The sequence below is a fragment of the Mytilus trossulus genome, chromosome 5, assembly GCF_036588685.1.
Source record: "Mytilus trossulus isolate FHL-02 chromosome 5, PNRI_Mtr1.1.1.hap1, whole genome shotgun sequence".
Taxonomy (NCBI): Eukaryota; Metazoa; Mollusca; class Bivalvia; order Mytilida; family Mytilidae; genus Mytilus; species Mytilus trossulus.
In genome coordinates, this window is record NC_086377.1 from 59662391 (window position 1) to 59677992 (window position 15602).

The 15602-nt window shown below is 33.6% G+C and overlaps 1 protein-coding gene across 2 annotated transcripts; it reads right to left on the reverse strand.

The window, feature by feature from the left end:
- Nucleotides 1–325: 325 nt before the first annotated feature.
- Nucleotides 326–7410, reverse strand: LOC134718989 (lithostathine-2-like). 2 transcript variants are annotated; one of them, XM_063581880.1, is made up of 5 exons: nt 7182–7410; nt 5772–5834; nt 3619–3716; nt 1676–1765; nt 326–887 (listed from the first exon to the last, which is right to left on the reverse strand). In XM_063581880.1, the coding sequence occupies exons 1-5, from the start codon at nt 7231–7233 to the stop codon at nt 666–668; spliced, it is 525 nt and encodes a 174-aa protein (XP_063437950.1). In that variant the 5' UTR covers nt 7234–7410; the 3' UTR covers nt 326–665. The 2 variants fall into 2 exon arrangements, with proteins under 2 accessions (XP_063437950.1, XP_063437951.1); XM_063581881.1 differs by having other exon boundaries at nt 5768–5834; nt 7182–7230.
- Nucleotides 7411–15602: the final 8192 nt, after the last annotated feature.

The following is a 15602-nucleotide window of genomic DNA, read 5'->3' on the forward strand; positions in this document are numbered from 1 at the left end:
TATTTTGCAAGGTACTTGTCGTTGAAAATTGCTTAACATTGGTTAGATTCTTCATGAAAAGCACGTTTGAGTGCATAAAAAGAAATCTATAATATTGAATATCGAAAAAAATTGTGAGAAGAGAGGTTTTATATGTTTTAAGAAAATGAAAAAATGAATGGTATCACCGAACTTGTTTTCTTGTATATTAGTACAGTATATTTTGTTACTAAAAGATTTATCTCTTTTTAAATAACTTACTAGTTAAAAAAATTATTCTAAAAAACTCAAAATTTGATATTTGAATATTTTGAATAATACAGTAAACCCCTTATATTTTTTCTTATATAAATAGACAGTCTTTCTAATAAAATTCAAAAAATGCATCATAATTTGCAGATTTGGGAAAATACAAAAACCGATTGATAACTGCGATTGTACAGTCCAAGATGGCGGTATACCATGAATCTACCTTAACACATACATTTTTTGTTTGGCCACATCTGCTTGAAAATATATAGAAATAACACTACAATAATATGTATTATTTTCAATCGAATGTCCATTATACTCTATACATTGTAATAACATCGTTTAAATCCTTAGGCCTACAAACATGTATGTTTGTGACTTGTAGATAATCAAAAATACATTGTATTCTTATAACATTGTTTGAATCCCTAAGCCTATGTTCGTGATTTACAGATATAGTTGTATTTATTTCCACATGGCTGGTCATCCATCATTGCACCTTGTGTTTGGACTGCTATGCATTCTCCTTTAAGAGCACCGTCAGGTTGTCCTTCGGCCCAATTAGGGGCCTGAAATGGGTACTTAAACGGGTCAACACCCCAAGTCCATTGGTAGTTGTCTTTATGTCCAGATGTCCAGTAAAAAGGAGTAGATATCTGTAATTGAAGAAAAATATGCATCATCTATGTCGTGATGTAACATTATTGTTTTAGCTAAGGGTGAAGATTGGTATATAATAAAACGTTTAAACCCGCTGCAATTGTTCGCACCTGTCATAAGACAGTAATCTGATGTTCAGTAGTTGTTGTTTATTGATGTGGTTCATAAGTGTTTCTCATTTCTCGTGTTTTATATAAATTAGACCGTTGGTTTTCCCATTTGAATGGTTTTAAACTAGTAAGTTTAGGGACCCCTTATAGCTTGATGTTAATAGGGTTACTTGAACACCCATTAGGGGCCCCATCCACGACAGTCCGTATTGTTATATGTACCTGATTGATACATTTTATTAACATATTTTTTAAACTCTCTAGATTTCCAAGAATCACTTGGAAAAAACAAATCAATGAGGGGCCTCATGAACTACAGTTTGTTTTTATTATAAACGTTAAAATGCCATATGTTGATTGTCTAGTACGAGGGTTCTAATTTACTCTACAACATGGCTGAGAGGGTGACAATTGTTATTGATGTTACCCTATCGTCTAGACCAATCAAAAATCAACAATTTAAAAAAATGAATCAAATTTACATCAAGTATTTAAATAAAAAGCTTAAGTTCTACGTTTTTTGCATTTTAGCTGAGAGGGTGGTTGAGCAGATTGGTACCCCTCGAAAAAGTATTGTCAACCGCGGCGAACCCGCGGTTGACAATGTTTTCGCGGGTTAACATCTCCTCTATCCCCCTCTCAGCTATGTGTTATTTATATATTTTTATACGTACCTGATTGCTTTTAACATATCTGTTAAACTCTCTAGATTCATAAGAATCAGAGGGGAAAAACAAGATCCCGTTCTTTTGTGTGCATGCTGCCTAAAATGGAAATAAACTATGAATTTGGTAACAATCGAACCTTTTTAACTAAAGATATCATTTTGAAAATTATCAACTCATACTTCGACTTTGTAAAACTATGAACTAAGCAATATGATTCACCGTTTCATAATTTAATGCATTCTAGGTAATATTTTCAAAAGTATACACCAATATCTTCAGAGCTTATATGTTGTATTGTTTTATGTATAATCAACTTTAAATAAATCAATAAATCGTTTATGTTTTATGTGTCGGCACGGGACGTTTGCGCTTTTTCATAGGACTTTTGCGCTTTTTTTTGTGGACACTTGCGCTTCAAAACATAGGACATTTGCGCTTTTTAAAAATGGACATTTGCGCTTTTTACTTAGGACATTTGCGCTTTTTTTATATATATATCTATGACTTTCCTCCTCTTTTATCCGGGCTTGGGACACATTGTTGATATATGTTTAAAAGTTTATGTACAGCTAAAAGATCGAGTTTCTCCTTCTCAATTCTTGATTGGGGAGCCTGTTCATCAATGTGTTGTGGTTGGTGGGAAATGTCATATAAGTAGTTAAATTCACATTTATGATTTATGTCAACATTATTGTAACACTTATAAAAATCATTGTAATTACTTTTGGTCTTCATGGACCCTTTAATTGGAATAAAAATATCTTATTCTATCTTATTTTATTATTAAAAATTCAACCACTGATGTTATTTTAATTTGGATACATGTGCGAACGGTACCAATGGCAACAATGGCGTATATGCATTTAAATGAAAATTCGTGCTGTAACATCGAACTTTCATAGCAGTTACTGTAAGTATAGTATTTTGTAAATGACTTTCTGGAGCGATTATCGTATAAATCTTTTTTTTCTTAATAATAATTTCAATGTATCAGGTCAAATTAAATATAAATAGAGGTCATTGTCACAAGTTCAATTCCTAATAATTACATTAGATGTATGTTTCATTTAAGAATTGAATGCTTCTTTTTGTAAATTCATTGGGGTGTAAAAGCGTTGACCGAAGTACATTTTGTATAAAGCGCGGAAGCGCTTCATTCTAAAAATGTGCGCACAGTCAACGCTTTTACAACCCTATGAAATTACAAAAAGAAGCATTCAATACTTATAATTACTTTTTTTTTAGCTATGATCATGGAAACACGAATTTTATAAAAAAAAAAAATATTTTATTCACCTGTGCACTTTATTGTTGGACCACGTGTTATCATGAATGAAAAGTTTTATTGAGTGATGCAATTGCTTACAAAATAAACACGTGATGTGCAGTTAGCCAATCAGAATAAAGTATTGTAATGAAACGTACATCTAAAGTTATTATTGTAATTATGTTATTCTGATTGGATAACTTCACATGTCGCGTTATTCATTAATCAATTATTACACATTAACATTCATCATTCATGCTGACACGAGGTTCCACAATGAAGTGCAAAGGTAAAGTAGATAAAAGCTTGATAGAAATCGTGTTTTCATGATCCTAGCTTAAAAATATAATAATTTTTATAAGTTAAGTATTGAATGTTTCTGTTTGTAACTTCATGGGGTGGTAAAAGCGTTGACCGTGCACATTTTAAGAATGAAGTACTTCGGTCAACGCTCTTACACTTCATTGAAGTTACAAAAAGAAGCATTCAATTCTTAAATATTCTAATTATAAACTCTATGTTTTAAGAGTTAATCCTGAAAAAAAATATGACTTCGCAGTCACATGTCACATTAATATATGTTCGCCGATATACAAGTAAATTTCAGCCAATCAGAAGACATGTTACATCTAAAATTCAATTATTCACATATGAAAACACTAACATACAGATCTGTACTTACCGTGGCTTTCGCTTGTGATTTGACATCGCCAGATGCAGAAATGTAGTAACAGTACTTTAGTTTTCCGGAACCTTTACTTATCCAGCCTTGTCTGCATACTGAAATAGAAAATCAAAGTACTGAAATACTGATTATCGAATGACCGTAATTCTTGTGGTTGGTCAAAAGTAAATGGAAACTTGCAAATTGATACTTTACATGCTCTAGTTGTCCCTTTTTCCTAATATGATGCTATTTTATTTATTTTTTTCGTTTCAGACATGCTTTTATTTTTATCAAAAACATGGATAGTTTTGTATAATATTAAAAGAGGCCTGATTTTATATCTAAACTCTGTAACCAGAGAGTATGATTTTTATTGAATTATCACATTGTCTCCTCTAGGACTCGAACACAGGACCAAGTGTGTAAATCGGTGCGTTTTATTCAACTGAGCTGTAAATGAGAGCTCTCTCAGCCTTCATTATAAACGTTTTAGTCCATAAGCCTCAATCTAATTTTTCTTTTAGATTTTTTAGTTTGTTTCTGTTAACCTAGCTTTGAGAGAAGAATCTTGAGGGAAATACAATAATGTGTAGTTTAACATCAGCAAAACTAGGGTTTGCTGAGGATATTTCACTTCCTATGACAAAAAAAAATAGTGAACAAAATTATAATTGAAATTTGTATTGTTGAATTGCCCAACGTTTTATAGTCTAGCTTTAGATTTAAGTTTCAATGAAACTAGTAAATCTAAGAACTGTGTGCTAATATTATGTATTTTTTTCTTGAAATGTCAATAGATATAGGAAGATGTGGTATGAGTGCCAATGAGACAACTCTGCATCTAAGTCACATTTGATAAAAGTAAACCATTATAAAATTGAGAATGGAAAAGGGGATTGTGTCAAAAAGACAACAACCCGACCAAATAAAAAAACAACAGCAGAAGGTCACCAACAGGTCTTCAATGTATCGAGAAATTCCCGAACCCGGAGGCGTCCTTCAGCTGGCCCCTAAACCAATATATACTAGTTCAGTGATAATGAACGCCATACTAATTTCCAAATTGTACACAAGAAACTAAAATTAAAATAATACAAGACTAACAAAGGCCAGAGGCTCCTGACTTGGGACAGGCGCAAAAATGCGTTATTATACATGTATGTCAAGGTACGGACTTCAACAAAGAATATTGGCTCACATAGATCAGCAAGCTATAAAGTGTCCAAAAGTTACTAGTTTAAAACAATTCAAACAAGAAAACTAACTGTCTATAAAAAAAGATGATGTGGTATGCCCATACCGCATAGTCAGCTATAAAAGGCCCCGATAAGACAATGTAAAACAATTCAAACGAGAAAACTAACGGCCTTATTTATGTAAAAAAATGAGCGAAAAACAAATATGTAACACATAAACAAATGCCAACCACTGAATTACAGGCTCCTATATAAAAAAATAAAACGAGAAATAAGAAACACTTATGAACCACATAAACAAACGGCACATATTCCTGATTTACGAACTGGTGTAAACAATTGCAGTCGGATTAAACGTTTTAATGGTACCAAACCTTTTCTCTTATCTAAAGCCTTGAATAACTGCTGCAAACATGATCCTAGTCTGTCTTCTGATATGGATAAAAAAGATCATATAAAAAAGAAGATGTGGTATGATTGCCAATGAGACAACTATCCACAAATGACCAAAATGACAGACGTTAACAACTATAGGTCACCGTACGGCCTTCAACAACGAGCAAAGCCCATAACGCATAGTCAGCTATAAAAGGCCCCGATAAGACAATGTAAAACAATTCAAACGAGAAAACTAACGGCCTTATTTATGTAAAAAAAATGAATGAAATACAAATATGTAACATATAAACAAGTGACAACCACTGAATGTACATGCTCCTGACTTGGGACAGGCACAGTACATAAATAATGTGGCGGGGTTAAACATGTTAGCGGGATCCCAACCCTCCCCCTAACCTGGGACAGTGGTAATGCTTACATTTGCAAAATAGTGTATCTTTATACTAAAGAAAACGCATATCTGATATGGACATATAAATGTATGTCCTCTTGGGATTCGGTCGGTGGTGGACATATATGTCTGCTTGGGACTCAGAAGGTTAAAACAATTGTAATAAAACTTCACTCACTGACCAGTACTGGCATGTGTACCGTTTTGACTACCATTAGCATTCTGACGTCCACAGGCATGTGTCTCTGAAAAAAATAAAAGAGGTAAAAAAAATTACGAGTTTGAGTTCATTATTTTATTTATTCTCAACTCTGAATCAGCCAGAATATTTACCATTCATTATACAAATGAAAATTAAATGGATTTTTTATCAAATGCGCTCAAAAAGGGATAACTTGAAATGCTCTTAGAAAACCTGTAGCCCTTTTTACAAAAAAATCTTAAGTATAAAATTAATCTTACGATAAAAATATTTTTAAAAGTTGAATTGATAAATTAGACTTACGATAAATGTTTGTAAAAAGTGCAACTGGATTTTAAGGGCATACGATACAGTTACAGAGGTTACGTTGCTAACGTAAAATGTTATTTTCGCGACGTCAAACATCGGGAAAAATACATTTTTCGACTGATTTTTATCGTTCAAACTGATTTAATTTGAAAACGAGTGCATGGACCCCTATTTTTCAAAACGACATTTTGATTCATTTTCCAGGGAGATTATGTAGACCAAATTTTATAAAACTGTAAATAGTGCAATTTGATTAATTTTGATAAATGTACAGTAAAAAATGACGTTTTTTTTTCTAAATTCATGACCATTTGATAAATATGAGTTATTTCTGAATAAAAAATGCATAAATTTTTAGAGTACTTATAAAATACAGAAATTACAAATTATTTAACGAAAATAAATTGTGTTAATCTTTTAAAACAAAAAAGTTATGTCTTTCTTTCGAAAGGAAAAATACGGCCACAAATCCGAATTTTGAGCAAATATACAAAATTTCGACCTCATTTAACTCAAAAAGTAACACATGAAGGTATATTTTTTATTACATATTTGATTCAATCAGGCAAAAAATAACCTATACGGAAATTTGCATCAAACTGTAAATACAGGATCAAAACTGTATCGTATGCCCTTAACATTTCCTGGAGTTGAAGCGTTGCCGGGAGGTTTGGAATATAGCCCAGGAAAATGTGAAAACATCGAAGCGGGAGAAGAAAACATTGCAATATTGCAATAGCGTCGAGTAAAAATTTAAGACTCAATAGCTCTCTATATATAATTATATTTATAAACGCATTCTTACATAATTTTATTTTCATTTAAAATTTCATAAAAAGGCTCCCTTTTCATATCTTGGTAAAAAAACTTCAAGACGGAGGAACTAAATTTATCATAAAACGGCGACGTCATAGTACATTACGTAGTAAGATTGAGGATTCATAACATAATTTGAATTAGCCGGTGAATCAACCCTTTGGCACTGAAAGGAGTATATGGCTTTGTGCCGATCATCGGCCCTGTGGCACAGAACTCGTTAAAACATTGCACCAAAAACTTCTTATATATCATTATTACTAACCTCCAGTTAGAACTGCTACAAATCCGACAAATATTGCCCCAAACTTGAGCATCGTGAGTCTTGTTTTATCGCTGCAAAATTATAAAGGACTGTACTTTAAAAAAAATTCAAATGTTTTGTACACGATGAATATTTATAGAATATCTGATCGAAGAATTAACCCTGACTATGCCAAAAAGCCTATACTTAGGCTTACTGTACTCCTTTCAAATGCCAACGGTCTTTTTTAGATTTGGCAACGGTTGCCTATATTGCCTGTTCGGTAACAATACATACAACGTCACAGTTAGGTAAAGGTATATAAAGAGGCTCTATAGGGGTATATATATGCACGATTATTTCAAAATTTCATCAATTGACAAAACTTGCAACTATTGCCATCACCTGATTATAACGTTATGATAAAGTACTGTTGTGCTTGAATATGCAAATACACAATAGAGGGATTTGTCTTTAAAATTTACATGCTGAAGACGTTCAACACATTTATACCCATATTATGCAATCAAAGCTTTCAAAAGAGGGACGAAAGATAGCAAAGGGGCAGTCAAACTCATAAATCTAAAACAAACTGACAACGCCATGGCTACAAATGAAAAAAGACAAACAGACACACAATAGTACACATGACACAACATAGAAATCCAAAGAATAAACAACACGATCCCGGGCCCCCCCTTTTTGGGAAAAAAAATGGTTGCTTATATAGGAAATCACTGAAGCTTGACTAGAGCGGGACCCCTCTCAGGTCAGTCAGTGGGCCCCCTCTTATGAAAAATTCTGGATCCGCCACTGAGTAAATCGCAAAATTGTTAAACCCTCAATCGTTGGAGAAAAAGAACTTGAAATATCAAACCTAATCGATACTAAATATCTGTCAGAACAGGAGCATTTTTTTGTTAGATTGCAAAATATGTGTGCTCAAATATTTATAATTATATATTCATCACCATGTAGAACGCCACATGCGGGGTGTCGGCTATGTTTGACGCGGGGTGGCAATTTCAATGCAACTTCAAGTACCAAAATTTCTTTTATAGAATTCTTAGTACCATATAATGTATTGCACGAAAGGAACTGAAACATAATCTCATTTCTGCAAGCAGAAGCAGTCGTTTTCAGTGCTCTGTTTTCTTTTAAAAGCAGCGTTGAGGCCTTATGCGACTTCTGGCGCGGAGAGAATTAAGGTTAAGGTAAGGTTTTCTTTAGACACCTCGCCCTAGTTTTCCGTGATGCAGATTTTGAGGCTTTATATGCACATTTCTGGATAAAACTACTAAACTAGAGGATTTCATTTATAATGTTAAAAATAGGAAATAACAACAGTCATGTTTTGTCGTTACGTTGCCGTCACATGGATCTGGTGTTATTTATTAAACAGATAAGCCAACACAATATGATACATGACAACAGAGTTGTGACAAAAGTCCATGTTGTGTCGTTTAGATTCTGTCTCATTGGCGGTAAGGATATTTATAGAGCAGCTCGTCCCACACACAATGACACATGCTTACTCTGAAGTCATAATATATTATGTTAAATCTTTTGAGTTGCTATCACATTAACGTTGGTGTACTAGTATATAGACCACCTTAGTCCAACACACCATAACACATGCGAACATGAAAATGACAAAAGTTCCTACCGAATTTCGACTATTTACCGGATTTGTAATAACATGAGCAACACGACGGGTACCACATATGGTGCAGGATCTGCTTACCCTCTCGGAGCACCTAAGATCCCCCCCCCCCCCCCCGTTTTTGGTTGGGTTCGTGTTGCTTAGTCTTTTGTTTTCTATGTTGTGGTCTTCTGTACTATTGTTTGTCTGTTTTCCTTTTATTTTTAGCCATGGCGTTGTCGGTTAGTTTTCTATCAATGAGTTTGACTCTCCATCTGGTATCTTTCGTCCCTCTTTTTCATGCTGGATCGTTTAGTTGCGGTCTCATTTACGTTAGATTTATTTATAGAACATATCAGCCAACACACTATGATACCTGTGTACTCGTTAAGTTGCTGCGTCATTGACATGGAGATATTTATAACGCAGATCCGTCAAATCGAATATATGACACATGCAATAACCACAGAAGGGTTCTGTTGTGTCTTTTACTTGCTGTCTCATTGATGTCGTGGTATTCATACCTGTATATCATTGGCCCACAAAAGTGATAAAGTCTCTTGCTGTGTCGTTTAGTTGCTGTCTTACTGGCATGTGGTAATAATTTGTAATCAAAAATCATTGCTCAGTCAAAACACTATTATGATATAAACTAACACGGAAGGCACAGAAAATCATGATATGTCGTCCAGTTGCTATCACATGAACGTTGGATTATTCATTGAACAGATAATTCAACATACTTTGAAAAACATGCCAGCATGGAAGTGACCAAACTTATATTATGTCGTGCAGTTGCCGTCGCATTCACGTTGGAGTATTTATAGAACAGATTATTCATCACACTTTGACACATGCATAGAAGTGACAATATTTTTTTTTATTATGCTTCACGTTAAAGTGCCATATTTTGATTGGCTAATACGAGGGTGACAATTTACTCTATCACATGAGTGAGAGGGAGACAATTGTTTTTGAATGTAAGTATCCTTTAGTCCAGAACAATCAAAAATCGATAATTTAAAGGACAAATAATTGAAGTTACATCAAGTTATTAAAACAAGGCTTAAGTTCTATGTTATGGCTCAAATTTTATTATTTGACTGTCAAAATAAAAAAAAAAAAACATCTTGCTTAAATTTTGTTGTTTTTCTATAACCTGTAATGGTGTTATGTATATGACGTTATAGAAAATACTTTTAAAATAAAACTAATCTGTAAACGACAATAATGAAAGGACATTCGGTATAATAAATTAAATAACACATATAGCTCAGAGGGCGATAGAGCAGATTGTTACATTGTATCCCTCGAAAAAGGCTCCGCCGCCGGTTGACAATGTTTTCTTAGGGTAACAATCAGCTCTATCACCCTCTCAGCTATGTGTTATTTATACAATGTTGTATAGTTAAGTTGCTGTTACCTTGACGTTAGGGTACTCATATAGCATTAGTCTACAAACTATGACGTGTTATCACAAAAGTGACAAAAGCTCTTGATGTACGTGTTGTTTGATTGCTGTCTTACTGGCATGTGGTATTTGTAATAAAAAAAAATCATACCCCAATCAACATATTAACACGGAAGAGACAGAAAATCATGTTATGTCGCTCAGTTGATGTCACATTGACGTTTGGTTATTAATAGAATAGCTCAGCCAACCCACCATGATACATACTAACATGAAAGTAACAAAAACGGATGTTCAATCGTTCATTTCCTGTCTCATTGGTGTGTGGTATTTATAAAACATCTCAGCTCTGTCCACTCACTATGAAGCTCATGTTGTGTCGTTTAGTCACCGTCACCTTGATTTGTGGGTATTAATAGAACAGATTAGACCACCCTTCGAAACATGCCATCACTATAGTAACAAAGAGTCATGTTGTGTCATCAAGGTGCAGCCACATTGACATGAACGTTGGGGGTATTTAAAGAACTTATAAGCCAACACAATCACTATGATACATGGTACATTTTATTACACGGGAGTGAAAAGGCTCATGTTGTGTCGTTTATATTTTAAGTCTCTGTCCTTTTGGCATTAGAGTATTTGTAGAATAGATAACTCAACATGCTAACATTTAATTGCTGTCTCGTTGTCGTGGGGTATCTATAAGCCAGCTGATCGGCGCACATACTTTGACAAATGCTAACACGGACGAGACAAAAGCTCATATTTTGTCGTTTAAATGCTGTCATACAGAACAAACTAGCCACCACACAATGACACATGCCTATCGGAAGTGACCAAAAGTCCTGGTTTTATTTTTAGCTGCTGTCACATTGACGTACAGGGTATTAATTGAACAGCTAACACGGCAGTGACAAAAACTATATTTTGTCGATTAGTTGCTGTCACATAGATGTAAGAAAAGTACAGTATTTATAGAACAGATTACCCAACACACCACGACACATGCTGACAAAAATTAATGTTGTATTGTTTAGTTACTGTCACATTTTAAACATATATAGAGTCTAAGTAGAACAGCTCGATCATCGTCCTTTCCGTCGCCAATATCACCGGTTACCCTGCTCAGCCGCTTGCTTTCTTTTATCAAGAGTACAACTGTCTACGGGAGGGATGAAGCAGCCTTCACGATAAACTTCGAGTCCACAAGTCCAAACCTTATTTTTTGGGGGCTATGTTTCCAGGTTTTGCTGAAAAAAATCATTTGTTTTGGACCCTGAGAAAAAAAAAATTGTTTGTTTCACCCTCAGCTGCCACTATATGTAATGCTAAAATTGAAAGAAAAAAATTGTTTTATGTTTGTCGCTAAAACAATAGATTGTTCTAATAGTATAAAATTATTGTTTCATTGTATTGCTTGACCCTCATGGGTGTAATTTTGAAATAAAGATATTCTAATGGTTGCTGCCTTAAATTAGTTGATGTTTATTTGGTGTGTGGTTTATAGCCTACGCACAATGAAATACCGGTACTATTTTAAGGGGATACCCAACGGCAACACTTCAGTCTTGACTAAAATAGAATTGGTGCGGGTTTTTTTTCATAAATTGTTTTGACAAAATATCTACTTTCAACTGATTTAATAGAAAAATTTCACTGGGTATTTAGTAGTTGAACGAAACCTATCATTTTGAAGGTTGAAGACCAAACAGCCTAGTATTGTTTATAAATGCGCATCAACTAACGTAACTTGGTAGTGACATAAAAGATCTAAAACATTGTTTCTGGCAACGAAAAAAAAGTCCTATTTCGCGGTTTTTACGGATTCCAACATGATGTACTTTCAAAAATAAGTCTTCCTAGAAGTGGAATTAAGCATCGAACTAATATATATATATGATCAAGTGGAAATTAAGCATACACATTTTACAATGTCACAAAAGATACTAAACTAACTGTAACTTCCGTAAAGTTTGAATTCAAAATATAATATAAAAAAGAAAATGTGACATGATTAACAATCATAGACACCTGTGACACCAGAGCTCCAGATAAGCTGCGTATTTGCGTGATCACGCAATACAATTAATAGAAAACCCAATGCAATTGTCCATTGAAGGGTTCATCAACCCAATTAATTCAACGGAAAACCCAATTACATGCCAAAACCACGAGTTCTCAACCCTTTTATTGGTTACCGTTTGTGTTATTTAGCCTTATCTGTTTACAGTTGTCGCGTAAACTATTTTTATAATATTTGTAATTGGAAATTTCCTGTCGTTCTAAAAATAGATCCCTGCATCAAGTAGCTGAAATGGGTCCCTGTTTTCCGTTGATCAATAGGTACACGTGTTTTTGTAAAGTTTCGATCTTCTCAGTGTTTATCCAATTAGCGTGTGTCGTGTAGTCATATTTTTTTTCGCATTGCTCGGGATATTTCATAACATACATTGAATTAAAACGAAAGTGAATGTCCGGTTAAAATATTGAATAGAAGCATGTTTTCGGCTTCTTTTGGAAAACTGAGGGAAAGTTATAATGATAACAAGACTCAGCCAGCGTTTTAAGGAAGCGTCCATCGAACGCACTGGCGTGTGTGCATACCATAACGAGAACATTGCTAAAAACCACGGGGTTTCATCAAAAACGAATTCAGTTGGAAAAGTGAAAGGCCAAATCAATTATGAAATGATAAAGCATCAGAAACCAAAAGTTCAAATAAAAGACAACTAAACCCAGATTTATGTAAATTGAATAAAAGAAAATCATTCGAGTATAATTAGAGTTTGCATACTATTTTTTATTCATTTTACGGTTAATTAATGAATACACACACCATGCACACAGCCACTGATCAGGCACTGGTCTCAGAATTTATTATATATTAATAATATAAAAGGTATAAGACGAGTGCCTGTGAATACACATATCCTTTTTTGTGAGAAAATACAAAACTGGCAAACGGTTTGAAACGGGACACAAATTAAACCTACAATTGCTCCTCAGTGAATAAACCAAAAAAATTGTAAGGGTTCCGCGGAACCCAGTGTCTCGCCTACTTTTGCTGTAAATCACAGGCTAAACAAAAATGAGGAAAAAAATCAATAAAAATATTCCTCTTGATACTATCTTATGATTGTAAGAAGCTTCTGTCCAAGTTTGGTAAAAATCTAGAATAATTAATGAATCTAATAAATGTTTTGAAAACTTTAACTGCAGACTGTATGTAATGTTCACTGGAAGAAAATCTAAGTCCATTTAAAAGTAAAATACAGAAAAAATGGAGTTGTCTTTTTACAAAATTTACTTCTGGATACTATCTAATGATCATAAATAAGCTTTTGTCCAAGTTTAGTACAAACCCAGGATAGTTTAAGAAAGTAATTAAAATTTTAAAAACTTTTACCACAGAGTGAATGTTATGTTTCCCGCAGAAAAACTAAGTCCATTTAAAAGTAAAATACAGAAAAAATGGATTTATTTGTTTACAAAATTTACTTCTGGATACTATCTTATGATCATAAACAAGTTTCTGTCCAAGTTTGGAACAAACCAAGGATAGTTTAAGAAAGTTATTAAAATTCTAAAAACTTTAACCTCAGAGTGAATGTAATGTTTCCGCGCAGAAAAATCTAAGTCCATTTATAAGTAAAATACAGAAAAAATAGAATTTTATTTTTACAAAATTTACTTCTGGATACTATCTTATGATCATAAACAAGTTTCTGACCAAGTTTGGTAGAAATCCAGTATAGTTTAAGAAAGTTATTAAAATTTCAAAAACTTTAACCACAGAGTGAATATTTGTGGACGCCGCCGACGACGACGCCGACGGAAAGTAGGATCGCTTAGTCTCGCTTTTTCGACTAAAGTCGAAGGCTCGACAATAAAACAGCTAGCAAATAACCCTAAACCAAATAAAAGAGCTATACAAAGACAGAAACATAGTAATTTAAGATGGAAAAAAATTGGGGTTGATATTGCATTGTGTCGATGAAAAAACCCAATACATTAACACTGTGCTTAAACGGGTTACCCACAGCCCAATATGGAGCCGCCTGACTTCGGTTAAGACGTTTGCTCCTATATAATTACAATACCATGAATACAAAAGAAATGTTCAATAATTAAAAAGCTATATAAATCTGTTAGGGAAACTCTGCAATGTAAAACGTGGTTTGTTACTACAAAATAAACGATTACAGCACGATTTTCCAAAACACTTATGATGTCCGTAACTTCAAAACAACTTGTCCGTAACTTTTCTCCTTATACCAATAGGGATGTCCGTAACTTTAGCATGATGTCAGTAACTTTCAAAGAATCTTTATTCGTAGATGTAATTATAAAAAAAAAGAAATGATAAAAAACAAATATACCGAACTCCTAGGAATATTCAAACGTGAAGTCCTTCATGGAATGACAAAGCCAAAAGCTCAATTTAACACACCAAACGAATGGAAAACAACGGTACCATTGTCACATTTTTTTCCCTAGCAGAAATACATAGATGAATCAGTCCAAACCTCTAAAGAAGACATGTATGATTTGATACCCGATCTTATTGAATCCCTGAGGTCAATGAAACTTTTAGAAATTTTAAATCTACTTTTATTGCTATGATAAACTGACACCTGTTTAACAATAAAGCCTTCCATCTATTCCTAGATATTGGCATTTTTTTCTCACAATCAAAAACACATTACACTAGATATATTGAAGAGACCATACTTTTTTTGGCTAACAATTCAGAAATTATTTAAGGGAAAGGATATCAATTTTTTTCCGCGACTACACCGTCCAATGACTCATCAGTGAACAATCTATAAAGCTAGAAGAATGTTAGATAAATTTCGCCGCACCGCAACGTCCCGTTTTATCCCGGGAATAATTTTTAAAAATTTAACGGAAAATCCGTGACACTCTGGTTGTTTAGTTTGAAGCATATCGTTATTGTATAAAGTTTTGTAATACTTAAGGGGTTTGATAGTGTTTATTAACCTTTAAGGGTTGAAATTGATAATCTTACAATTTTGAAAAAAAAGTTACCCACATCCGAAAAAAAAGTTACGGACAGTCTGATTATTTTTAACTTATAAGTTACGGACATCTTATGCATTTTTTAAAAGTTTGCCTTGCGCTAAAGTGAAGTCAAAATTAACAAATTTGTAGTGATGGTAAGTGATTTATTTATTTAAAAGTCCTATCAATATTGAAATAGATCATGAAAAACGTTGAAAAAAGCAGATTTCGTATCAACTATCATCTCAACAAGTTTAGAGTCCTCCATCTTGGGATGTGGGTAACTTAAGTTACCCACGGTCGTTTAAGCACAGTGATTAAGGAGCTTGGTGGTGAAAAACCCAATTTGATATTAACCTGAGGG

Coding starts and splice junctions, on each gene's coding strand:
- LOC134718989 (XM_063581880.1), bottom strand. CDS start 7,233: ATGCTCAAGTTTGGGGCAATATTTGTCGGATTTGTAGCAGTTCTAACT. Junction 5,835..7,181: donor TGTAGCAGTTCTAACTGGAG/GTTAGTAATAAT, acceptor TATTTTTTTCAG/AGACACATGCCTGTGGACGT. Junction 1,766..3,618: donor AATCACAAGCGAAAGCCACG/GTAAGTACAGAT, acceptor TTTCCATTTTAG/GCAGCATGCACACAAAAGAA.